The following is a 27778-nucleotide window of genomic DNA, read 5'->3' as shown; positions in this document are numbered from 1 at the left end:
TTATAGGCGGTGTTCAAACTCATTTTGTTTTAATTACTGTTGAACTTTTGGCATCGACGAGCCTCAGCGTCCTGCTCAGTGCTGTGTACATCTACATCTACATGGATACTCTGCAAATCACATTTAAGTGCCTGGCTGAGGGTTCATCGAACCACCTTCACAATTCTCTATTATTCCAATTTCGTATAGCGAGCGGAAAGAATGAAAACCTGTATTTTTCCGTACGAGCTCTGATTTCCCTTATTTTATCGTGGTGATCGTTCCTCTTTATGTAGGTCGGTGTCAACAAAATATTTTCGCACTCGGACGAGAAAGTTGGTGATCGGAATGTAGTGAGAAAATTCCGTCGCAACGAAAAACGCCTTTCTTCTAATGTAGTCCAACCCAAATCCTGTATCATTTCTATCACATTCTGTACCGTATTTCGCGATAATACAAAACGTGCTGTCTTTCTTTGAACTTTTTCGATGTGCTCCGTAATCCCTATATGGTAAGGATCCCACACTGCGCAGCAGTATTCTAATATAGGACGGACAAGAGGAGTGGAGGCACTCTCCTTAGTAGCTCTGTTACATTTTCTAAGTGTCCTGCCAATAAAACGCAGTCTTTATTTAGCCTTCCCCGCAACATTTTCTGTATGTTCGTTCCTATTTAAGTTGTTCGTTATTGTAATACATAGGTATTTAGTTGAATTTACGGCTTTTCGATTAGACTGATTTATCGTGATACGGAAGTTTAACGAGTTACTTTTAGCACTCATTTAAATCACCTAACAATTTTCGTTATTTAGCGTCAACTGCCTCTTTTCGTACCATTCGGATATATTTTCCTAAATCGTTTTGCAGTTAGTTTTGATCTTCTGATATCTTTTCAGTCGATAAACGACAGTGACATCTGCAAACAACCGAAGACGGCTGCTCAGATTGTCTCCCAAATCGTTTATATAGATAAGGAACAGCAAAGAGCCTATAACACTTCCTAGGGGAATGCGAGAAATCACTTCTGTTTTACTCGATGTCTTTCCGTCAGTTACTACGAACTGTTACCTCTCTGCCAGGAAATCACAAATCCAGTACCATAACTGAGACGATATTTCATAATCACACTATGGAAGACAGAACCCCTACCTCCACTGGGACGGCATGCAGCGTGTAATATAGATCGCCTGGCTCTAGGACCAACGAAGTATGCCACTTCTCACATTACAATTGAATGCTCAGCTTTTAAATTGTTCCTTCCTCCATCAACTGAAAACATTGGACTCACCCATTCTAACGCTGAAGGAATGTATTTGTATTGAGATAAGTGGGAAATAATTGGATGTTGATGACATAGCTATTTACATAAATATCTTGTTATTTTCGGGAGTTTACATCTAACATAATGAGTCTACTGAAACTTTATGGTTTTGGTGTGAAGAACGCCCAGTTTTCAGGGCTACAGTGTCATTAGAAACGTTCAAAAAGAAAACCAATGGTTATTCTATTTGATGACAGTGACTCCAGACTAAAAAGAAAAAAGTTTTCGCCTATACGGGATTTGTGGGAGAAATGGGTAGAGATATCATACAATCCCAATACGTCTGTTACAGTAGACCAACAACTTGTTGCGTTGAGGAAAAGCTGTCCTTTCCGCTAGTATATGCCAAGTAAATAGGCAAAGTATGACATCACGTTTTGGGTATTTTTCGACAATGAAAAAAGTTATATATGGCTTATTGAGCCACATAGTGAGAAACGACCAGGTAGTGCCCCTGAAAAGAGCCACGGTCTCAGGGTTGTAACTGATTTGTATTACCTGCGAGAACTTTTTCAGGACAAATTCCGATAAGGAGATATATCACAAGGGTTGGAAATGCGAGCAAAAACAAATCATCCGTCCCACCCAGTCTACTGCAGACCTGAGGATTCCTAATTATACAGCAACATTTGCTTTCTGAAAGGACACAACGCTTGTATCACACATCCCGATGTTAAACAAATGCGATATCGTGTAAAGCACCTTGCACCACGGAGCAGAAGTCAAGACAGAACCTAAAAATATTTTAGACTATAAACCTACGAAAGGAGGTGTGGAAAAAGTAGACAAAATAGTGGAGAATTATAGGGTAAAGAGGAAGAGAAACAGATAGCCTGTTATAGCGTTCTCAAATATCATCGACATATCTGCACATAATTATTATGTGGTATACAAGGCAACATAACCTCCAATGGAAAGTACACACCTACAACAAATAACACCGTTCCTAGAAACTCTTAGCCAGCAGTCAATATGAAGAGACGAGGATATCTTCCAAGACGAAAAGCTGCGAGAGAAGCTGCAGATAGAAGAACTTCGTTTGAATCAGCACTCTCCACATCGGAAGATAATGATCTTATGATCAAGAAGAGAAGATTATGTCATCTATATGGAAAAACTGACAACAAGAGTCCAGTGAAATGTGGTAAGTGGAAAAACCTCACTTGCAAGAAACATCTTACATAAACATGTAAAAACACTTACTAAAAGTTAAGTATAGTGTAGTAAAATCAAAAACCTCAGAATTATAATATGTTATTCTATTGTTGTACTATTGTATTATGCAGTTTTAACGATTAATAAATTAACATATCTAAACTGTAACCTTATATATGATTTCAATACACAAATGTGTAAATGTATATCTACAGGAAACAAAAAAGTGTGAGTTTCTTGACCCGAATATCTTAAGCGTATGTGCAAAATAAGCAGCGTTGCAGAGTTAAATAAGACGTACTTCTCCCCGTATCTTCGTAAAGATCGAGATCCCACGGAAAGATATAATGCTGGTTAATGTCCCACTGGTAACTGTACAACATTTGCTTTATACATTTTCTATTTGGTTTCTGCACAAAACGTTATTTGGGGTGGTCAAGATAAAGAGGGCACTCTGTTCACGGAAGTGACTGACGCAGACCCTTCAGAGAATCTCATTTTTCGTGAGGAAAATATTCTTCCTTATCCGTCGTTTATGGGTAATACGATTGAGACGTACACAAAATTGTTAGCTGTAAATGAAATCTACACCAACTACGTTTTGTTCCTATATAACATTCCTATCAGTCCTTTCTCTTATTACACACAGAAATAAGCAGGGGTGCTGACGTGTAACAAGACAGATAGATCGACAAAGTTTTTAAAGGTACAAATTGACCATCCCTATAGTTGTTGACCTAAGCTTTCCTTGCATGTGTTGTTATTACTTAAATCATCTAAATATTTTAGTTTCTAACGTAACATCACCAATAGAGCGGGTTTATATTACTGTTCGATTCCTATACCTACCCTCTGCATGCCGCAAAGCCATAACACTTGGCTAACTGCGAAAAATAGTTACGAGACTATACTTCGGTTACATTAAATTAACCACTGATTATTCAATCCTCTACTACAAGATAAAATGATAGCAACGACCTAAAAGGTCAGCATGACCCTATTATAGCATAAACAAATAGTAAAACATAAATGTGAACAATAAAAGTAAAGTTTGTTTACCACGCTCGCAGCAGCTGACGGCCAGCGAGAAATATTGCAGAGACTGTAGTGGATCGCTCCAGCCCTGACTAGTAGCGGACATAAGATTTCATCACTTCAGATTTGGAAATAACTACTACGCCGAAAATTATAAAATTATTATTTTGGAAACTGGTTTAAATAACAAAGAATAGTTGTGAGCATTATAACTAAAATGTATGAGCAAGGTTGAAATAACCGAAATCAAAATTATTATTAAAAAAATATGCAAGCAGGTTGAAATGACTGACAGACAAAGAATCTTAATCCGGTAAATAGGCACTGATAGCAGCACAAACAACAATTATTATACATATTGCTTTAGATCCTTTGTAATTCGATCTCTGTCTGTTCTGGACGACGAGCAACAATTGGTTTGCTAATTAGTTTTTTCTCCTGCACCCATAATCTGTCCATTCTTTCTCTGAGGTAACCCTATCTTTCCTCTGTCCCTATCGACTTGGTTTCTGTTCTTTGCTTTTACTAGAACCACTTGAGGTTATCAGCCATTACTCGAAATATCTCTTCATCACAGATCTTTCTAATTGATCCTAACTTCCAACATGCCATTTCTCATTCCCTCGACACCTTTTGTGATTGTCTGTAGTTTGACAATATAGATGAAATCTTTCTTTGTCAATCTGCGTTCACTCAATATGACGAGATGACCATAAAACCGCAGTCTTCTCATGCATATAATGTCAGTTATTTGCTCCACCTGTTAACAGAGATCTCTCTTCTTCCATCTACCATCGTCTCTTTTGAGCGGTCCGAGGACAATTCTTAGAATTTTTCTGTCTTTCTTCTCTAGTTATTCTATTTCTCGTTTCTTATTCAGTTTCTGATGCATTAGAAAATAATTAACATTTAGCTTTACATAGAGAATGATTAGTACACAATTTTGTGGATGAGAGAGCTGCCTTTCCGTATCAGTTCATCTCAAAACTCTCTGTGTTGGCTGCGTTTTACCTCTTGACTGGATTCTAAGGAAATGCGTCAGCAATGGCTGGCGTTGCTGGTTTTCGTCGGTCTTGAAATGTAGCTTATGATTCTAAGTTAACTGTTCATCCATTATAGGCGGTGTTCGAACTCATTTTGTTTTAATTACTGTTGAGCTCTTGGCAACGACGAGCCTCAGCGTCCTGCTCAGTGCTGTGTACATCTACATCTACATGGATACTCTGCAAATCACATTTAAGTGCCTGGCTGAGGGTTCATCGAACCACCTTCACAATTCTCTATTATTCCAATTTCGTATAGCGAGCGGAAAGAATGAAAACCTGTATTTTTCCGTACGAGCTCTGATTTCCCTTATTTTATCGTGGTGATCGTTCCTCCCTATGTAGGTCGGTGTCAACAAAATATTTTCGCACTCGGACGAGAAAGTTGGTGATCGGAATGTCGTGAGAAAATTCCGTCGCAACGAAAAACGCCTTTCTTTTAATGAAGTCCAGCCCAAATCCCGTATGATTTCTATCACATTCTCTACCATATTTTGCGATAATACAAAACGTGCTGTCTTTCTTTGAACTTTTTCGATGTGCTCCGTAATCCCTATATGGTAAGGATCCCACACTGCGCAGCAGTATTCTAATAGAGGACGGACAAGCGTAGTGGAGTCACTCTCCTTAGTAGCTCTGTTACATTTTCTAAGTGTCCTGCCATTAAAACGCAGTCTTTATTTAGCCTTCCCCGCAACATTTTCTATATGTTCGATGCAATTTAAGTTGTTCGTAATTGTAATACATAGGTATTTAGTTGAATTTACGGCTTTTAGATTAGACTGATTTATCGTGATACCGAAGTTTAACGAGTTACTTTTAGCACTCATGTGAATGACCTAACAATTTTCGTTATTTAGCGTCAACTGCCTCTTTTCGCACCATTCGGATATATTTTCCTAAATCGTTTATCACTTATTTTTGATCTTCTGTTTTCTTTATTAGTCGATAAACGACAGTGACATCTGCCAACAACCGAAGACGGCTGCTCAGATTGTCTCCCAAATCGTTTATATAGATAAGGAACAGCAAAGAGCCTATAACACTTCCTAGGGGAATGCGAGAAATCACTTCTGTTTTACTCGATGTCTTTCCGTCAATTACTACGAACTGTTACCTCTCTGCCAGGAAATCACAAATCCAGTAACATAACTGAGACGATATTCCATAATCACACTATTTCACTACGAGCCGCTTGTGTAGTACGGTGTCAAAAGCCTTCCGGAAATCCAGAAATACGGAATCGATCTGAAATCCTTTGTCAGTGGCAGTCAACACTTCATGTGAATAAAGAGCTAGTTGTGTTTCACAGGAACGATGTTTTGTAACCCCTGTTGACTGTGTGTCAATAGACTGTATTCTTCGAGGTAATTCAAAATGTTCGAGCGCAATGTATGTTCCAAAAATCCTGCTGCATATCGACGTTAACGATACGGGCCTGTAATTTAGTGGACTACTCCTACTACCTTTCTTGAATATTGGTGTGACCTGTGCTACCTTCCAGTCTTTGGGTACGGATCTCTCGTCGAGCGAACGATTGTATATCATTGTTAAGTACGGAGTTAATGCATCAGCATACTCCGAAAGGAATCTAATTGGTATAAAGTCTGGACCAGAATATTTGCTTTTATTAAGTGATTTATGTTGCTTCACTACTCCGAGGATATTTACTTCTACGTTGCTAATGTTGGCAGCTATTCTCGATTAGAATTCTGGATTATTTACTTCGTATTCTTTTGTGAAGGCATTTCGGAAGGCTGTTTTAGTAACTCTGCTTGGCAGCACTGTCTTCGATAGTATTTCCATTGCTGTCACGCAGAGAAGGCATTGATTGTTTCTTGCCGCTAACATACTTCACATACGACCAGAATCTCTTTGGGTTTTCTGCCTGGTTTCGAGACAAAGTTTCGTTGTGGAAACTGTTAAAAGCATAAATACTGGAGGGGACTGACCTAAAGCTTGACAGGCAGCATAGCTTGCCTTCATTGGTTATCCTTGGCACGCCTATGTATTTTGATCTATAGTTTGATGTAATCATCGGTGTTCCACATACACTCCTGGAAATTGAGATAAGAACACCGTGAATTCATTGTCCCAGGAAGGGGAAACTTTATTGACACATTCCTGGGGTCAGATACATCACATGATCACACTGACAGAACCACAGGCACATAGACACAGGCAACAGAGCATGCACAATGTCGGCACTAGTACAGTGTAAATCCACCTTTCGCAGCAATGCAGGCTGCTATTCTCCCATGGAGACGATCGTAGAGATGCTGGATGTAGTCCTGTGGAACGGCTTGCCATGCCATTTCCACCTGGCGCCTCAGTTGGACCAGCGTTCGTGCTGGACGTGCAGACCGCGTGAGACGACGCTTCATACAGTCCCAAACATGCTCAATGGGGGAGAGATCCGGACATCTTGCTGGCCAGGGTAGTTGACTTACACCTTCTAGAGCACGTTGGGTGGCACGGGATACATGCGGACGTGCATTGTCCTGTTGGAACAGCAATTTCCCTTGCCGGTCTAGGAATGGTAGAACGATGGGTTCGATGACGGTTTGGATGTACCGTGCACTATTCAGTGTCCCCTCGACGATCACCAGTGGTGTACGGCCAGTGTAGGAGATCGCTCCCCACACCATGATGCCGGGTGTTGGCCCTGTGTGCCTCGGTCGTATGCAGTCCTGATTGTGGCGTTCACCTGCACGGCGCCAAACACGCATACGACCATCATTGGCACCAAGGCAGAAGCGACTCTCATCGCTGAAGACGACACGTCTCCATTCGTCCCTCGATTCATGCCTGTCGCGACACCACTGGAGGCGGGCTGCACGATGTTGGGGCGTGAGCGGAAGACGGCCTAACGGTGTGCGGGACCGTAGTCCAGCTTCATGGAGACGGTTGCGAATGATCCTCGCCGATACCCCAGGAGCAGCAGTGTCCCTAATTTTCTGGGAAGTGGCGGTGCGGTCCCCTACGGCACTGCGTAGGATCCTACGGTCTTGGTGTGCATCCGTGCGTCGCTGCGGTCCGGTCCCAGGTCGACGGGCACGTGCACCTTCCGCCGACCACTGGCGACAACATCGATGTACTGTGGAGACCTCACGCCCCACGTGTTGAGCAATTCGGCGGTACGTCCACCCGGCCTCCCGCATGCCCACTATACGCCCTCGCTCAAAGTCCGTCAACTGCACATACGGTTCACGTCCACGCTGTCGCGGCATGCTACCAGTGTTAAAGACTGCGATGGAGCTCCGTATGACACGGCAAACTGGCTGAAACTGACGGCGGCGGTGCACAAATGCTGCGCAGCTAGCGCCATTCGACGGCCAACACCGCGGTTCCTGGTGTGTCCGCTGTGCCGTGCGTGTGATCATTGCTTGTACAGCCCTCTCGCAGTGTCCGGAGCAAGTATGGTGGGTCTGACAGATCGGTGTCAATGTGTTCTTTTTTCCATTTCCAGGAGTGTATGTACCGGAGGTCACACAGTTGAAATAAGAATTAAAAAGTGCGAGACACGAAACAAAAAGCGAATTCCGCAGTGTTGCCATTACTACGTCCATTGTGCTAAAGGCACTTTCACAGTCCAATGTGACCGTGGGCAGTGTATCTACAAAACCAAAAACTAATTTCAGTTTTTCGGAATAGTTTGTTTCGCTGTTGTCTATAAAATCTCTGAAACCCTCTGCTACATTTGAAGAAGAAAGACGAAAATGATCATGCACTTTCCTTAGTTTTTCTTCCCCTTGCACTCATCGGCTCACAAGTCATATGGTCATTTTTTAATGTCCAAAATATCATTCTCATTTATCAAGGATTTGAATTCTTCAGTGTCATTCTGAATTAGCCTTTGCTTCATCTGATCTGAACCCCATGGATTCCTCTGTTTGAGGCAACCTTCAAGTTGTAGTGTACGCCGCTTCTATTAACACAGTTTGGAGCAGAGACTTGTCAGTACGTGTCAAGAATTTCGGAATGATCTAGACGTGAATGAAAGATTTCGATATTGTAGCTCCGGGTTCAGGCCTGCATCGGGGAACTTTGGACACTTTTTTCAACTACGAATACAGTCATGTAACTATAGCTTGTTCCTTCAAAACATTTCCACTTATATCAAAATCTCATGTTGTACAGCAATATAAAGAATAGGATCGGTTGCTACTCACCATAAAGATGACAGAGTTGCAGACAGGCACAACCAAAAACTGATACACATGCAGCTAATGGCCAAAGCCTTCCTTAGCAAAGAAAACATACACACATTCACACAAGGAAGAATACCTCACACACACTCAGCCGCCACCACTGGCAGCTCCAGCTGGAATGGAACTGTCATATGAATAACAATCTGGAGTGGGATGGGGAAGGAAGGAATAGTAGGATACATGTGAGGGGAGAGTAGAGAGCAGTCTGCTAATGTGTGCAGGGACTAGAGACTGTCAGGCACAGCATCAGGATGTGATGCGTGGGGAAAAAGTTGACCAACACCTCCAATCAATGGCCCATAAGCTAGCCTCCGATGTCAGAGATATGAACCACTTCCTTCACTTACTTTCTACCATCCCCAAACCTTTACCTCTGGTTTCTCTACTGGTCACTGCTGATGCCACTTACCTATGCACTAATATCCCTTATGCCTATGGTCTTGCAGCAACTGAACACCAGCTCTCCCAGTGTCCTTCAAAATCCACACCCACCACCTCCCACGTCATCCACCTCACTGTCTTTATCCTAACATATAACAACTTCTCCTTTGCGCTGAAGTTATACAAGCAAATCTGTGACAGAATTGGTCGTAAGTTGTATTCCAAAAGTTAACAGCATAGAGACAGAAGTGATGACACTTTCTGCAGGACCTGTCCATCATTTTGCACAACAATACTCAAGCACATACAGTGCAAGCTGTTACTGATTTGTTTGACTGATGGGGCTTCAAAATGGTTCAAATGACACTAAGCACTATGGGACTTAACAGCTGAGGTCATCAGTCCCCTAAACTTAGAACTACTTAAACCTAACTAACCTAAGGACAATACACACACACACCCGTGCCGGAGGCAGGATTCAAACCTGCGACCGTAGCAGCAGCGCGGCTCCGGACTGGAGCGCCTAGAACCGCACGACCACCGCGGCCGGCGACTGATGGGGCTGCTAAGTGCTATACCACCAACTGCACACCCCTGACTTAAGTCATCGTCAGTTCAACACGATTTTTAAACTGAATAAAAAGTTCTCTTCACAACTGCTACAAATTCGTCGGACGTTACACCGCGCCGCTCGAACTGTCAACACAACTGGCACTGCTAAGAGTATCCTACGACTTCCAAATCGCTGGCAACGGGTTATACACAACGATGGTGACTACTCTGACGGTCAGTAAGACTTTGAAGCACGTGTCTATTTTGTACGAGCTGCAAATAAATAGTTGTCACTATTAAAGTTCCAACCCTCGTATATAAACGATTTGGGAGACGGTCTGAACAGCTCTATTAGATTGGTTACAGATGACGCTGTCGTTTATCGACTAATAAAGTCATGAAAGATCAAAACAAATTTCAAAATGATTTAGAAAAGATATCTGTATCGTGCGAAAACTGGCAATTTACCCTAAATAAGTGTGAGGTCGTCCACTTGAGTGCTAAAAGGAATCCGTTGAGTGCTAAAAGGAATCCGCTAAACTTCGGTTACACGATAAATCAGTCAAATCTAAAGGCCGAAAATTCAACTAAATATCTAGAGATTACAATTACTGACAAATTAAGTTGGATGGGACACATAGAGAATGTTGTGGGGACGGCTAACCAAAGACTGCGTTTTATTGGCAGTGCATTTAGAAAACGTAACAAATCTGCTAAGGAGACTGCCTACACTAGGCTTGTCCGTCCTCTTTTAGAATGCTGCTGTGCGCTGTGGGATCTCTACCAGATAGGACTGACGGAGTACATCGAAAAAAGTTCAAATATGGGCAGCACGTTTTGTATTACCGCGAAATAGAGGAGAGAGTGTCACTGAAGTGATACAGGATTTGGGGTAGATTTCATAAAAACAAAGGCGTTTTTCGTTGCTGCGGAATCTTCTCACGAAATTCCAATCACCAACTTTCTCCTTCGAATAAGAGAATATTTTGTTGACACCGACCTACACGGGGTGAAGAGATCGCCATGATAAAATAAGGCAAACCAGTGGTCGTACGGAGAAATATAGGTGTTCGTTCTTTCCGCGCCCTGTACGAGATTGGAATAATACAGAATTGTGAAGGTGGTTCGATGAACCCTCTGACAGGCACTTAAATGTGATTTGCAGAGTGTCGATGTAGATGTAGAGATATGACATACCCTGTAACAGTCAATTGGTAATGTGTAATTCAGTAACTGCTTGACATTCTATTGAACTGGGATATCAGCGACAGAATTACAAATCTGATTCATTCTCTTTAAGCGAAGCGGAGGGGAGCAGTCAGCACAGACCAAAACATAAAAGAGGCCAAAAGCAGGAAAGAGGTAAGGCGACCACTGATGTTTAACGTCTGGACTGAGTAGCTATTGAGGGGATTAAAGCCCATTGTAAGAGTGGAAGTTGTGTATCACAGGCACAATTTCAGCTTAATGCTGGTGGTCAGGTGCCACATGTTTCATGTACGTATCCCTTGCTCTGGGGTTGAGATCTGCCATACGAGGTGTGGCTAGAAAAAAAACGGACTAGTACTGGTGAAACAATAAAACGAATGCAATAAGGCTGAAAGTCGCGTGGCCTGTCACGTGACTCTCGCTCCGCCTACTGCTCGAGTTTCATCTGTCTCCTGCACTCAGTCTGCCCGTAGCGTCTGTTTTAAGTAGTTGACGTTTTGTCTGTGGGTCGGAAAATGTTGAGTGTACAGAAAGAACAGCGTGTTAACATCAAATTTTGTTTCAAACTAGGAAAATCTGCAAGTAAAATGTTTGTATTGTTGCAAGAAGTGTACGCCGATGATTGTTTATCGCGAACACAAGTGTTTGAGTGGTTTAAACGATTTAAAGATGGCCGCGAAGACACCAGTGATGACACTCGCACTGGCAGACCATTGTCAGCAAAAACTGATGCAAACATTGAAACAATCGGTAAACTTGTTCGACAAGACCGCCGTTTAACAATCAGAGCAGTGTCTGAGTTAACAGGAGTTGACAAGGAAAGTGTTAGGCAGATTATTGATGAAAGTTTCAACATGAACAAAGTATGCGAGTGTCATCACTGGTGTCTTCGCGGCCGTCTTTAAATCGTTTAAACCACTCAAACACTTGTGTTCGCGATAAACAATCATCGCCGTACACTTGTTGTAACATTACAAACGATTCACTTGCAGATTTTCCTAGTTTGAAACAAAATTTGATGTTAGCACGCTGTTCTTTCTGTACACTCAACATTTTCCGACGCACAGACAAAACGTCAACTACTTAAAACAGACGCCACGGGCAGACTGAGTGCAGGACGCAGATGAAACTCGAGCAGTAGGCGGAGCGAGAGTCACGTGACGGGCCACGCGACTTTCAGCCTTATTGAATTCGTTTTATTGTTTCACCAGTACTAGTCCGGTTTTTTTCTAGCCACACCTCGTATGATGAAGTCTGACACCAGCTTTGACCCTCAGATACATGAAGCGTGCATGCAAACTGTGCACACTGTCGTGCGGCCATGCGGCCACTCGCTGTTGTACAGGATGTCAGGGCGGGATTCGTCCCTCAGTTGCAGAGTCCACGCCCCTCACTCTGACGTTTAGATATACCATACGCTGAGGTTGGACATCCACTGTGTGCCGCAGGTACCCGGAGCAGGCCCGCAAGCTTTGTACGCTGCAGCGCTGCCACGTGGCCATCGCGCTGTGCTACACGCTGCCGGTGCTGGCGTGCAGCCCGCCCATCGCGGTCTTCGAGATCCGCGAGACCAGGGTGCGCCAGCACTCGGGCAACCTCACGCTTTACCACGTGGGGCTCAGCGACGCCGCCCAGAAGGACGACAAGCTGCTCTACCACGCCAGCTTCTGGCTCTACTCGGTGAGCACGCCTCTAGCTACCTAGCCGCCCAGAAATTTTCAGTAAACTTTTGCATCATCACCGTCAAGCGGCTGATTTGTCTCGGTCATTATCAAGTGAAAAATCATCATTTTAAGGGAAAATTTTGGCTTTTCACGCTATTTGGATTCAGCCTGTGAGCTCTTTCTTTACGTGCTGCAGGGCCGAGCGGTTGTAGGCGCCCCAGTCTGGAACCGCGCGACCACTGCGGTTGCAGGTTCGAAACTTGCCTCGGGCATTGATGTGTGTGGTGTCCTTAGGTTAGTTAGGTTCAAGTTGTTCTAAGTTCTAGGGGACTGATGACCTCAGTCCCAAAGTGCTCAGAACCATTCGAACCATTTCTTTACGTGTTGTAACTGTGTTGATTCTAGATATACAGGGCTATTACAAATGATTGAAGCGATTTCATAAATTCACAGTAGGTCCATTCATTGACATATGGTCACGACACACTACAGATACGTAGAAAATCTCATAACGTTTTGTTCGGCTGAAGCCGCACTTCAGGTTTCTGCCGTCAGAGCACTCGAGAGCGCAGTGAGACAAAACGGCGACAGGAGCCGAGAAAGCGTATGTCGTGCTTGAAATGCACTCACATCAGTCAGTAATAACAGTGCAACGACACTTCAGGACGAAGTTCAACAAAGATCCACCAACTGCTAACTCCATTCGGCGATGGTATGCGCAGTTTAAAGCTTCTGGATGCCTCTCTAAGGGGAAATCAACGGGTCGGCCTGCAGTGAGCGAAGAAACGGTTGAACGCGTGCGGGCGAGTTTCACGCGTAGCCCGCGGAAAATTGGCTCATGCCACAACTGGAGACCGACAGCACTGACTTCACCTTTCAACAGGATGGTGCTCCACCGCACTTCCATCATGATGTTCGCCATTTCTTAGACAGGAGATTGGAAAACCGATGGATCGGTCGTGGTGGAGATCATGATCAGCAATTCATGTCATGGGCTCCACGCTCTCCCGACTTAACCCCATGCGATTTCTTTCTGTGGGGTTATGTGAAAGATTCAGTGTTTAAACCTCCTCTACCAATAAACGTGCCGGAACAGCAAGCTCGCATCAACGATGCTTTCGAACTCACTGATGGGGACATGCTGCGCCGAGTGTGGGAGCAACTTGATTATCGGCTTGATGTCTACCGAATCACTAAAGGGGCACATATCGAACATTTGTGAATGCCTAAAAAAACTTTTTGAGGTTTTGTATGTGTGTGCAAAGCATTTTGAAAATATCTCAAATAATAAAGTTATTGTAGAGCTGTGAAATCGCTTCAATCATTTGTAATAACCCTGTATGTCTTGTAGTGCTCTTATCTGGTGAATAATAGGGCCAGGTGCCATCTGTTGTAATCTATACGACATATTTTACGTTGCGTGAGTTACTATATGAGCCTTTCCATGTACTGCTGAAGAATGCTGAACAACGTGCTTTATGTAACAGACCAGAACATAATCAGTGGCTGTAACACCGTTCGCGCATCACATGACAATAGATCACTGTGTAGTCGTTAGCAAAGCGTTAGCTATTTCGTTAATTAAATTAGCTTTTCGCGTTAAGAACAATTTCAGAACGAAACCACACTTCGCAACAATCAGAAATTCCCACTAATCTGAACCAGGAATTTACAAAAATAACTGCAATAGGTTCTACGGCGGGCAGACGGGACGTAATTTCGTCACACGATTCCGTGAACACGCAAGAGTCAGTGAAAACAACCAATAAAGTTTCTATCTACGTCTTAAAACCGAAAACACCTCACCACAAAACATCGAAACAGATTTAGATAAAACGCCGAAAGGATTAGACGTGAATATTTTGTAACAACTTGAGATATATATACACACACAACTATCCGAAGGAGGTTATTAATCAACACACCGGTTTCAGACAAAGAAATGATTTAAATAGCTTAACTGACTTAATCGATAAAGGTTGGAAGCGGAACCGTGGATATTATAAACATGCCAGAGATACCTCAGGACATCAACATCTCTGACCAAAGTCTGTTCTCACATAAATGTAAAGCACCTGTGGTGTCAACTGTCATAAATTACGCTAATTATTTGCGACTTACACTAATATGTCACACCCTGCTGTATGAAACCTAACACCATAAAATCAACGTGACACCGAAATTTCTCAAATTTCACATGAAGTGTAGCAAGAACAGTCACACCGGATATTATTTATATGTCAGAAAAATGTTGACATCAATACAAAACCACACACAGGAGACGCAGACTTGCAATACCTAAAGATAGAATCACCTCTGACCGTAATCTGTTGTTATGTAAATACAAAAGTCAAAAATTACAGGAAATATTATATAAAAATATTTCGCCACACTGTATAACACAGTACAAAATCTACGTAAAATCAATATTTCAGAATTTCACGTGAAATTTAAGTAAAACAGTCACCAGATAGGTCACACCAGATGTTATATATACGCCAGCACAACGTAGACGCAAGTGTCCTTCTTACTCAGATAATTTAGAAATATAAATGTTAATTACAACATAGTTGTTTGAGATAATTCGTGATAGTGAAAATTACGACTGCAGTTTCTGTTATACCTCAATAACTCATGATATTCTTCACTTACAAGAATTCAGTCTAAAATTCCTGTAGAACTATAGCACACCGTAATTGTCACACTTTGTATGCACACGTACTTGCAAATGGAAATCTTTTGTCGTAATATTCAATAAATGTTTTAAGCAGTGATACTGGAACCTTACTATTCCGCAAATCACTTGGTTGTCAACCGGCTGCCAGCCTCTTCAAGGCAATATGTGGCTCCACATTTTCACCATCAGTCTTCATTACATTACACAAAGTTGTTGTTGTAAATAAATTTGTTTCATACTGTAATACTGTTTAAGACGAGTTCAAGAAGGAGGTCTTGGCCACGACCGTCATTATTTACTGTACGGATGCGTGAGGTACTCTTCCCAACGCCACAGCGCGACACGTGACTCAGAAATCAAACAGAGTAGCGGCTTCTCAGAGACGTTCAAGGGAAATGTGTGAAATCTATGTCATTCTACAGAGGAACACCCACGAAAGCTGAACTGATGTTACTGGTGTAACGAAACTGGCTCGATAGAGGTTAAACTTGAAGCTCTGTTACCACAGAGCCCATCTCGCGAAAAGTGTTTTTTTCTTATTTTGCATAATAAACAATACTCCTCGTGCTATTCTGTCACAATGGCTCTGTATGCTAAATACATTATAGTATTTTGACAGTGGATGAACCTCAACGAAGTAACATTTAATCCCTTGAGGGATGGAAAATCTTGTTTAGGTATCAATGTTAATATAAAATTCACGTTTACAGTTTTGTAAAATAAGCAATCCAATCCTAATATTATCCATCAAAAGAAGTAAGTTCAGTCAAGGCTCGGGGAAAGCCACAATATGACGAGTTCAAGAACGTCGTCGTACTGCTGTCAGTTCTAAAATTCTCATTTTACTTAGACCTTGCACAAATGAGAAATAACCCTTTTTATTCCGAGTGTTCAGAGCAACAACCATGATGGTGGAGGACACACATTTCACAAAATACTACATACTGTAAAAGCACGTGGAATAAAAAACAGTGTACGCATTTCAATCACTTTTCTTGTCTTAACTCGCACGAAACCGTATTAACAGGCAAATAAATAATTTGGAACGCGTCACGTTTGCCTCTACGTCCCATCAGAGAATTCATTCTAACCAAGCAACAATCCGACTAACCTCGGTGAGCATTGTTAGTTTACCTGTAGCATTTCTGGAGAGTCACATTATTTGAAACAGTCAAATAAACACATTTCCGGTGTTCATGGCAATATCATGTGTTCACAGTATTTTTAATTTAAGTATTCGGCAGTACTTGGATTAGCTTGCGTCTCGACGTGACGTTGCACTCTTCCGCTAGCACGAGTACCTTTGCATCGAACTCCCTCACACTCTGCCGCGCAGAGTGGTCGCGCGGTTCGAGGCGCCATGTCACGCATTGCATGGCCCTTCCCGCCATGGGATTGAGTCCTTCTTCGGGCATGGGTGTGTGTTGTTCTAAGAATTAATTAGTTTAAGTTAGTTTAAGTAGTGTGGAAGTCTAGTGACCGATGATCTCAGCAGTTTGGTCGCTTAGGGATTCACACCCATTTGAAAATTTTCTCACACACTCTGTTCGACTCCATGATTAACGATTTACTATCCGCTCTCTCCCCCTCGTGTATCATTATATATATATATATATTACATACATACAGGAAACTAAAATACTGCACATTTAAAAATAAACTTATTCGTAATAAATACGTAGCATGAACATAATAAAAATGAGGGACAGCTGTATATTTTGCTACTGAGTGAATTTGAGCATCCACTTAAATAAATATATTGTTCACACTGATGTAAAAAGAGTAAGGAAAAGGTAAAAAATTTATACTACTCAGGATTAGCAATTTCTTTATATGAACTTGTAAAATTATATGAGCTTCGAATCCAAATTCACACTTTCCCGTAGTGACCTGAGAGGGGAGCTTTAGCTCCATAAATAACACACAAGTATCCCTAACGTACACATCTCGGTGAATAAAAAAATCTGTGATGGAAGTAGCAATAAACATCGATGTTTTTCTTTTATTTCTTTTTCTAGTAGAACTAAACGATTAAGATATGTGAACACAAAATAAGCAGTCTTGCATATGCGGATGACTTAGTTGTGATGGCAAATTCGATTGAAAGTTTGCAAAGTAATATTTCAGAGCTAGATCAGAAATGCAATTACTATGGTATGAAGATCAGCATCTCCAAAACGAAAGTAATGTCAGTGGGAAAGAAATATAAACGGATTGAGTGTCAAATAGGAGGAACAAAGATAGAAGAGGTGGACGGTTTCAAGTACTTAGGATGCATATTCTCACAGGATGGCAACATAGTGAAAGAACTGGAAGCGAGGTGTAGCAAAGCTCATGCAGTGAGCGCTCAGCTACGATCTACTCTCTTCTGCAAGAAGGAAGTCAGTACCAAGACTAAGTTATCTGTGCACCGTTCAATCTTTCGACCAACTTTGTTGTATGGAAGCAAAAGCTGGGTGGATTCAGGTTACCTTATCAACAAGGTTGAGGTTACGGATATGAAAGTAGCTAGGATGATTGCAGGTACTAGTAGATGGGAACAATGGCAGGAGGGTGTCCACAATGAGGAAATCAAAGAAAAACTGGCAATGAACTCTATAGATGTAGCAGTCAGGGCGAACAGGATTAGATGGTGGGGTCATGTTACACGCATGGGAGAAGCAAGGTTACCCAAGAGACTCATGGATTCAGCAGTAGAGGGTAGGAGGAGTCGGGGCAGACCGAGGAGAAGATACCTGGATTCGGTTAAGAATGATTTTGAAGTAATATGTTTAACATCAGAAGAGACACCAATGTTATCACTGAATAGGGGATCATGGAGGAACTGTATAAGGGGGGCTATGCTCTAGACTGAACGCTGAAAGGCATAATCAGTCTTAAATGATGATGATGATGACGATGGTGATGACTAAACGAACAGGATGCTCACTAAGAATTGAAGACACCCCATGTAGACGTATGCTGAACACTGGTGGAAACAAGAAAATTTCAGTTCACAAAGGCCGAAGGTCTTTGAAGGTCAACGAAGATCTCAAAGGTGGCATGAACGTCCATTTACAGAAGGTGTTCGAAGTGATGACCATTGGTATCAGTGCAGTGCTGCAATCTTCTTGAGTGGTATTCCGTATCGCTTCGTCATTTATCGAAGCACATGCTCTGACAATTGTCTTTCACATTTCTTCAGGCGTAGTTGGAACATATTTATAAACAACGTGTTTTACGAATTCCCACAAGAAAGAATCCAGAGGCGTCAAGTCTGGCGAACATGCTGGCCACAATACATCTCCTCCGCGTCCACCCAACGATTTGGGAATTGTCTCTGCAACTCATTTCAAGCCATCAGCGAAAAATGTGCCGGACACCCATCGTGTGATACCACATTCTATTCCTTGTTCCTAAAGGTATTTCTTCCGATAACCGACCTAATGTTCCTTGTAGCAATGTGGTGTACTTCCTACCATTAAGACTTCCTTCGATGAGATAGGGGCCTACAATTCTGTCCTCCAGAATCCCACACAATACATTCACCGACCACGGTTTTTGGTGTACAACTTCCCGCAGTCAACATGGATTTATTAGTGTTGTATTGCGAAACCATCGAATTGTGTTTACATGTCAATGTCACGTTAGACGGATACGCCGTATTCAGCGATTATTTACTATTTGCACGACATATGGGAGAGAATTGACAGACCATATGCTTTAATAAGTGACGAAGTGATACGGAGTACCACTCAATCCATGATAAGATCGCAGCACTGCAGTGATACCAATGGTCATCCCTCATCATTGTGTAAATGGACGTTCATGCCACCTTTGCGATCTTCGTTGACCTTCACAGACCTTACTGTTGCACATCATGGGGTTCGTCTCGATAGCTGCTATCAGAAATTAAGTACCAAACTATAGCACCCCATTTAAAAAAAAAAAAAAGTTGACCTTTATACCTCTGACATGGCCCCACCTAGAAACAAAAGCCAACGTCATATTATGGCCCCCAGTGTCCCATACAACATTTGTCCCTCAAATTTTTCAGCTGCTATCATACTTTTGGGGTTATTCTAAATGGCAATAGTTAGTGACTCGCCTGTATAGAAATCTCTGCTGTGAGCAACTGATCGGGATAAATTCCAGCAATATGGTTTATCTGTTTTTTCTCCCGCGAATATCTTGTGTGATATTTGTTTTACAGATCAGCCAGTTAGGGACAATGTTTCGAAAAATCAGAACCAGTGTTTGATAATGACATCACAGTCAATGCAAATCATGTTGCCGTTGATACTGTGTGTGCTACTGTTGATGCTGAATACACACCTACTGTGCAAATCACTGAACCACAAGAATTAGCACACAACACTCATACACTGATCTGCCAGAGCATTATGGCTACCTAACTAATAGCTGTATGTACACCTGTGGCATGGATAACACTGGTGATACGGCATGGCATGGAAGCAATGAATTCCTGATGGATTTCTGGCGTAAGTTGGCATTACATCTTCAGACACAAGTCACCAAACTCCCATAAATTCTGGGGAGGTGGGCAATGAGCTCTGATGCCACATTCAGTCACATGCCATATGTGTTCGATCTGGTTCATATGTGGTGAATTGGGAGGCCAGCTCATCAATTGGAACTTGTCACAGTGCTCCTCGAACCACTCGATAACATTCCTCGCCTTATGACATGGTGCATTATCTTGTTGAAAAATGCCACTGCTATCAGGGAACATGATCGACATAAAGGAGTTTACATGGCCTAAAACCAGTGTACGATACTTCTTGGCCTATGTGGTGTCTTGCACGAGCTCCACTGGACTCATGGATACCCATGTGTGTGTTCCCCAGAGCATAATGGAGTCACTGCCAGTTCGTCTCCAGCCCACAATACACATGTCAAGGAGCTGTTCCCATGCAAGACGATGCACTGGCGCGCTCCAGTTGTCATGATGAACAGTGTATCAGGATTCATCAGAACAGGCAGTACTCTGCCAGTGCACCCAAGTTCAATATCAATGTTTAGATTGCTATCACCTTGACATGCTTACATCGATAGTAGTATGCTGGTCATAATCCTCTGGCTGATTACTGTGCGTGGACCGAACAGCACATGCTGTTGCAGTCACTGCACTGCAGTTCAGTGGTTGAGACATAACAACTGTCGTGGGTTGCTATGCAACTGATACTGTACATGCTGCTGTCGATGACGATTCCTGTAGTATAGTCAGTGAAAGATCCTCTCCAGCTGTTACCAATTCCCAACTGCAAAACTTCTACTTATTTTGCAGGGAAAACAATAGTGGTCTACAGAGATGGGCAAAACTGTGTAATGTGATTGGTTGACGTAATCCGTGAAGTAACTGCACCTGTTAGTATGTACACCATGTGATCAAAAGTTTCTGAACATCTGGCTGAAAATGGCATGAGTTCCAGGCGCCCTCCATAGTAATGCTGGAAATCAATAAGGTGTTGGCCCACACTTAGCCTCGATCGCAGCTTCCAGTTTAGCAGGCATAGGTTCAATCACGTGCTGGAAAGTTTCTTGAGGAATGGCAGACCATTTTTCGCGGGGTGCTGCACTGAGGAGAGGTATCGATGCTGGTCGGTGAGGCCTGGCACGAATTCGACGTTCCAAAACATCTCAAAGGTGTTCTATAGGGTTCAGGTCAGAACTCTGTGCAGGCCAGTCCAGTACAGGTATGTTATTGTTGTGTACCCACTCCGACACACACCATGGATTATCAACAGGAGGTCGATCGTGTTGAAAGATGCAATCGCCATCCCTGAATTGCTCTTCGACAGTGGGAAGCAAGAAAGTGCTTAGAACATCAAAGCAGGCCTGTGCTGTGATAGTGCCACGCAAAACAACAAGGGGTGCAAGCCGCCTCCATGAAAATCACAGCACCACCATAACACCATCGCCTCCGAATTTTACTGTTGGCACTACACATGCTGGCAGATGACTTTCACCCGGCATTCGCCTTACCCGCACCCTGCCATCGGATCTCCACATTGTGTACAGTGATTCGTAGCTCCACACAAAGTTTATCCACTGTTCAATCGTCCAATGTTTACGCTTCTTACACCAAACTAGGCTTCATTTGGCGTCATGTGTGGTTTATGAGCAGCCGCTCGACCATGAAATCCAAGTTTTCTCACCTCTACATCTGTCTAATCTACATTAATACTCCGCAAGCCACTCAACGGTGTGGGGCGGAGGGCACTTTACGTACCACTGTCATTATCTCCCTTTCCTGTTCCAGCCGCGTTTGGTTCGTGGGAAGAACGATTGCCGGAAAGCCTCCGTGCGCTCCAATCTCTCTAATTTTACATTCGTTACATGAGATTGAGGTATAAGTAGTGGGAAGCAATGTATTCGGTACCTCATCCAGAAACGCACCCTCTCGAAACCTGGACAGCAAGCTACACCGCGATGCAGAGCGCCTCTCTTGCAGAGTCTGCCACTTGAGTTTCCTAAACATCTCCGTAACGCTACCACGGTTACCAAATAACCCTGTGACGAAACGCGCCGCTCTTCTTCGGATCTTCTCTATCTCCTCCGTCAACCCGATCTGGTAGGGATCCCACACTGATGAGCAATACTCAAGTATAGGTTGAACGAGTGTTTTGTAAGCCACCTCTTTTGTTGATGCACTACATTTTCTAAGGACTCCCCCAATGAATCTCAACCTGGTACCCGCCTTACCAACAATTAATTTTATATGATCATTCCACTTCAAATCGTTCCGCACGCATACTCCCAGATATTTTACAGAAGTAACTGCTACCAGTGTTTGTTCCGCTATCATATAACCATACAATAAAGGATCCTTCTTTCTATGTATTCGCAATACATTACATGTGTCTATGTTAAGGATAAGTTGCCACTCCCTGCACCAAGTGCCTATCCGCTGCAGATCTTCCTGCATTTTGCTACAATTTTCTAATGCTGCAACTTCCCTCTCTACTACAGCATCATCCGCGAAAAGCCGCATGGAACTTCCGACACTATCTACTAAGTCAGTTATATATATTGTGTAAAGCAATGGTCCCATAACCTTCCCCTGTGGCACGCCAGAGGTTACTTTGACATCTGTAGACGTCTCTTCATTGAGTACAACTTGCTGGGTTCTGTTTGCTAAAATCTCTTCAATCCAGCCACACAGCTGGTCTGATGTTCCGTAGGCTCTTACTTTGTTTATCAGACGACAGTGCGGAACTGTATCGCACGCCTTCCGGAAGTCAAGTAAAATGGCATGTACCTCGGAGCATGTATCTAATATTTTCTGGGTCTCATGAACAAATAAAGCGCGTTGAGTCCTCACACGATCGCTGTTTCCGGCATCCATGTTGATTGCTACAGAGTAGATTCTGGGTTTCCAGAAATGACATGATACGCGAGCAAACTCCCACCTAACTGTCATAATACTTGCAGTGGATCCTGATGCAGTTTGGAATTCCTGTGTGATGGTCTGGATAGTGTCTAACTATAGCACATTACAGCCCTCTTTAACTGTCAGCAGACTCTGTCAGTCTGGCCGAGCGGTTCTAGGCGCTACAGTCTGGAACCGCGCGACCGCTACGGTGGCAGGATCGAATCCTGCTTCGGGCATGGATGTGTGTGATGTCCTTAGGTTGGTTAGGTTTAAGTAGTTCTAAGTTCTAGGGGACTTTGTCACATAGCTCTCAGAGCTATTTGATTTGAACTCTGTCAACAGACGAGGTAGGCCTGTACGCTTTTGTGCTGTACGTGTCCCTTCGCGTTACCAGTTCACCATCACATCGGAAGCAATGCACCTAGGGATGTGTAAATCTCGCGTACAGACGTTTGACACAAGTTATACCCAATCACCTGACCATGAGTTCAGCACAGCAGCCCATTCTGCTGTCTCACGATGTCTAATGACTATTGAGGTCGCTGATACGGAGTACGTGACAGTAGGTGGTAGCAGAATTGTTGTGTACATAGTTGCGCGTAGTCAGCGCGTACACAACTGTCCCACTAGAGCGCGCGTCGCTAAGCACAACAATGTAGGCGCAGCGCTCGTCCGTCTCCGCACTACGAGATGGCGCTGCCATAGAGACGGACCAAATTCTGCTTCCGCCGATCCGCGTATTAATATGTAACGCAGCCAATGAGATTGCTGCTTACGTAGAACCTTTTTTTCCTCGCGGATCACACTCATGCAGTGATACAAGAACGCGCGAGGTATTGTAACGAGTGTACAGACCTCCGATTAGTTAGTCTGCATTTGTCAGGACCAATCTGTACTGGTCTGCATTAGTCTGTACCAGTCTGTACGAGTTCTAAATTTGTCTGTACCAGTCTATAGTCAAGTTTCAGTCTGCGCCTAAGAAGATTACCATATTCCTGTAAATCACCATGAAGATAAATATAGAGACACTTTTGTCAAGTATCAGAGATATATGTGAGAATAAGATTGACGTACCAGTACTAAAGGAACTTCAGATTGTCAATTGTAAATAGCATCCTGAACCAAATTAGGTAATTTTTGTGCTTGTTATTATTTTAATAAATGTGTGTGAGAATTAATCAAGTTCTGTTTAAATTTGAAACTTCCTGGCAGATTTAAACTGTGTGCACGACCGAAACTCGAACTCGGGACCTTTGCCTTTCGCGGGCAAGTGCTCTACAATCTCAGCTAACGAAGTACGACTCACGTCCGGTCCTCACAGCTTTACTTCAGCGAGTATCTCGTCTGCTACCTTGCAAACTTTACAGAAGGTGTCCTGCTAACCTTGCAGAACTAGCACTTCTGAAATAAAGGTTACTGCGAAGATATGACTTAGCCACAGCCTGGTGTATGTTTCCAGAATGAGATTTTCACTCTGCAGCGGAGTGTGCGCTGATATGAAACTTCCTAGCAGATTAAAACTGTGTGCTAGTTCTGCAAGGTTCGCAGGAGAGCTTCTGTAAAGTTTGGAAGGTAGGAGACGAGATACTGGCAGAAGTAAAGCTGTGAGGATCGGGCGTGAGTCGTGATTCGGTAGCTCAGGTGGTAGAGCACTTGCCCCCAAAAGGCAAAGGTCCCGAGTTCGTGTCTCGGTCGGGCACACAGTTTTAATCTGCCAGTAAGTTTCATATCAGCGCTGCAGAGTGAAAATCTCATTCAAGTTCTGTTTAAATTTGGTCACCGTCAATCTGCTACTCTAGGGGTGCAAGTGGCGTTTCTAACGTCTGACCTAACGGCAGAAGACAAACACGCCACGATAAGACGACGAGACATATTGCTGACACTCGCCTACTTCGATAGAGCGACAAGACAAATAACGTGATGGTGTGTGTACTGAAGGTCTTACAGTACGCACACTGTACAGAATGCACCTGATATGTAAAACGTATGTTTTTTGTGGTGTCCGGATACTTTTGATCACACAGTGTAACTGTCGGGGATCTTCTTTCGCCGACTTAAGGGGCTCAGGTACGCCCTATACTTGCAATGTTAAAATAACGCTTATAAATTACATCTTTCCTCACAGAGTATTTGAGGTAGGAAGTTGAACTTTTTACAGATTATTTATTGGAATATGGGCTACAACTTAACACAGGGATTTTACAAAATTTTAGTTCAGTTATTAAAGATGATTTTTTTCAATTGTAATGAAAATTCACAACATTTTTTTGCAATTTTTTATTTATATATTCAAAAATATACCTTTTTTTGGAAAAAGGCTGTGTTAAATTATGCAGAAGGTACTGTGTAACATTTACTGAAAGTTTGAAACAAATATGTTTGGAAGATCCTTAGAAAACATGTAATTAGTATGAGAAAATAAAAGTTTCGGGAATCGAGCGACAAAGATTGGATTAACTTTTTAGTGCATTCCAGGTCCATAGGATGGATTATCTTCATCCTCTGCAAACTCCTACTCCAGCTTCCTCTTGTTCCTCCTTCTGTTTACTCTTGCTTGTATTTCTAGACTCTTTACAGCCCTGTCTGCAGCCCGAAGGCGTTCCTTCTCTAAAGCAAGCATCGCTCGTATCATGTTAGAACCTATCTTCATTCCCATATTTCTAAATACCTTGCACCTTACAATGTTGCCATCATTGAAAGTGGCAACAGCATCATACACACCAAAGTGAAGTGTTTCTATTCCTACAAATACAGTCTTGGGGATTCTCGACCATATAACACTATTTACACTTTTATTGGGGTTTTGAGTTTTTCCGTGAATACACTTTTTCAACAGTTCAGGTGCTGCTAAGTCTCTGAAAATAGGTTAGCCACAACACATATTTTATCTCACATCACTAAAATGTACCTGATGAACACGGACGTTAATAATAACACCATTTGACAGCAGTTTAACAGCGCCACAGTGGGTCACGCCCATGTAGAACACATTTCAAAAAAAATTTAAAAATAGTAGTAGTCTTCGGAATTGAATAAATTATATATCTATTAAAAGGTAATAGTCTGCAGATTCAGAAAACGCAAAAAAGTAAAAATTGAACTTTTCATGATTTTGAGCCTTTCCGGAGCCCTGTAAGTACAGAATGCCGGACACGTGTCGGTGGACCGCCACGGCGGTGTGGTGGGGCTCAGCAGCTGACGCCGGCGCCTCTCTCCTGCCGCAGGTGGTGCTGCGGCTGATCCCGTGCGCGGCGCTGTCGCTGCTGATCGCGTGGCTGGTGCGCACGCTGCTGCGCAACGGCCGGCAGCACGCCGCGCTGACGGGCCGCTCGCGGCGCGCGCACCGCACCACGCGCATGCTGGTCGCGGTGCTGCTGCTGTTCCTGGCCACCGAGGTGCCCAGCGGCGTGCTCGGGCTGCTCAGCGTGCTGCTGCGGCCGTGCTTCTTCCTCGGCTGCTACAAGCTGTTCGGCGAGGTGATGGACATGCTGGCGCTCACCAACGGCGCCGTCAACTTCGTGCTGTACTGCGCCATGAGCCGGCAGTTCCGCACCACCTTCTCGCAGCTGTTCTGCCCCGCGCTGCTGCTCAGCAAGCGCAAGGCGCCGCCCGCCTCGCTGACGCAGTCCACGTGCGTATGATGGCGCGGGGCGGCCGCGGCCGCGCTCGCGCTCGCCGCCGCCGACTCCTCCGACAGCCAGTACGCCCCCACCAGCAGGGCCACCTGCGCCGAGCACGCCCTCTGAAGCGAGACGCGGCTCGCTCGTCCGAAGCACCCGCGCGCTGCGTCTCGTCGGGACAGTCCGCAGCCGGGGATGTTTGTGTGGATGACAGTTCAGCGATTTCCATAAGAACGTCAAAAGACTGATATTTTCTATCATAAAAATAATGTACATATGTTACTATGTGACTGTAATTATTAACAGTTTTCAAGCACAAGTACAAATGCTTTCGATGTAAGAGTGACACTACTGCTTTTGACACTTCTCAGTGAAGATTTTTGGAATACAGTGACCAATAGATTATTATATTTCAACTTAAGTTCAGTCTTGATCACAACACTTATGTCTCAATAACATAGGTGACCGTTTTCGGTTATTTATACATAACCATCTTCAGACCTGTGAATTAGTTTTAGAAAATACTAGAAACCAATCTTTAAATAAAATGGAAGTAATAAGACTAAAAACAGCCGACTAGTTGCAATGGATAAAGAAATCTTTACCTAGGTTTCGACAGATTTAAATCTGTCTTCTTCAGAAGGCAGCAATTTTACATTAACATGGAATGATGTATCATCGTCGTTTTTACAAATATCTGCATAGATCCATTAGTCCAAATTAAAATATAGCCCTGAAAATAGGGTTTGTCATGTACTAATTTTTATTTACATGACAAACCCTATTTTCAGGCCTATATTTTAATTTGGACTAATGGATCTATGCAGATATTTGTAAAAACGACGATGATACATCATTCCATATTAATGTAAAATTGCCGCCTTCTGAAGAAGACAGATTTAAATCTGTCGAAACCTAGGTAAAGATTTCTTTATCCATTGCAACTGGTCGGCTGTTTCTAGTCTTATTACGTGGAACCGTTGCTGTTGCGCAGCTATGTTTAAAATACTAAAATGAAAGTGTCTAATGACGACAAAAATTTTTAACAAGATGAAACAAAATTAATGATACCCATGGCTTCCTTGGAGGGTGGTAGACGGAGCTCTCCTCAGCTCTTACGAAGTCAACTGATGGTTATGAGTGCTGAGCATGAGCTTAAATATGCAGAGGCTCCGCCTACTTCGTGTCACACTACTTCACAACTGCCAATCAGCGTTCATAATATGACGCTATCGTCAAAGTATAAAAATATGAAATACACTAGTAACATAAAATTGGTTCATTTAGAATGTCTGATTAACAGATAATTACTATGTGTAAAACTTATTTATATTTTAGATACAAACGGTAAACTACGATGTGTAATAGCTGTGCCCTCTATGGGCAATCTTAATACTATTATAGTGTCAGTTACATCAAAGATGTGAAAGTCCTTGGAGTTGTGGTATATATCGATTATATGGCGTCGGCTACATCACAATTGCATCTTTGTCGGATGTTGCAGAATCGTCTTACTTCAACTGTAGTTTTCATAGCAACAATATGTATAGCAGTAGG

The 27778-nt window shown here is 43.0% G+C and overlaps 1 protein-coding gene across 1 annotated transcript in view; it reads left to right on the top strand.

Moving 5' to 3' along the window:
* LOC126088161 (G-protein coupled receptor dmsr-1-like) overlaps positions 1-26242 on the top strand; it is a 117167-nt gene extending 90925 nt beyond the window's left edge. The window contains exons 3-4 of the mRNA XM_049906284.1: positions 12334-12565; positions 25826-26242. Coding sequence (XP_049762241.1) covers positions 12334-12565; positions 25826-26242 — 649 coding nt within the window. The remainder of the gene's footprint in view (positions 1-12333; positions 12566-25825) is intronic.
* Positions 26243-27778: the final 1536 nt, after the last annotated feature.

The sequence above is a fragment of the Schistocerca cancellata genome, chromosome 6 (assembly GCF_023864275.1).
Source record: "Schistocerca cancellata isolate TAMUIC-IGC-003103 chromosome 6, iqSchCanc2.1, whole genome shotgun sequence".
In the NCBI taxonomy this organism is placed as follows: domain Eukaryota; kingdom Metazoa; phylum Arthropoda; class Insecta; order Orthoptera; family Acrididae; genus Schistocerca; species Schistocerca cancellata.
Note: the sequence above shows the minus strand (reverse complement) of the source record. Positions and strands in the feature narration are given on the sequence as shown.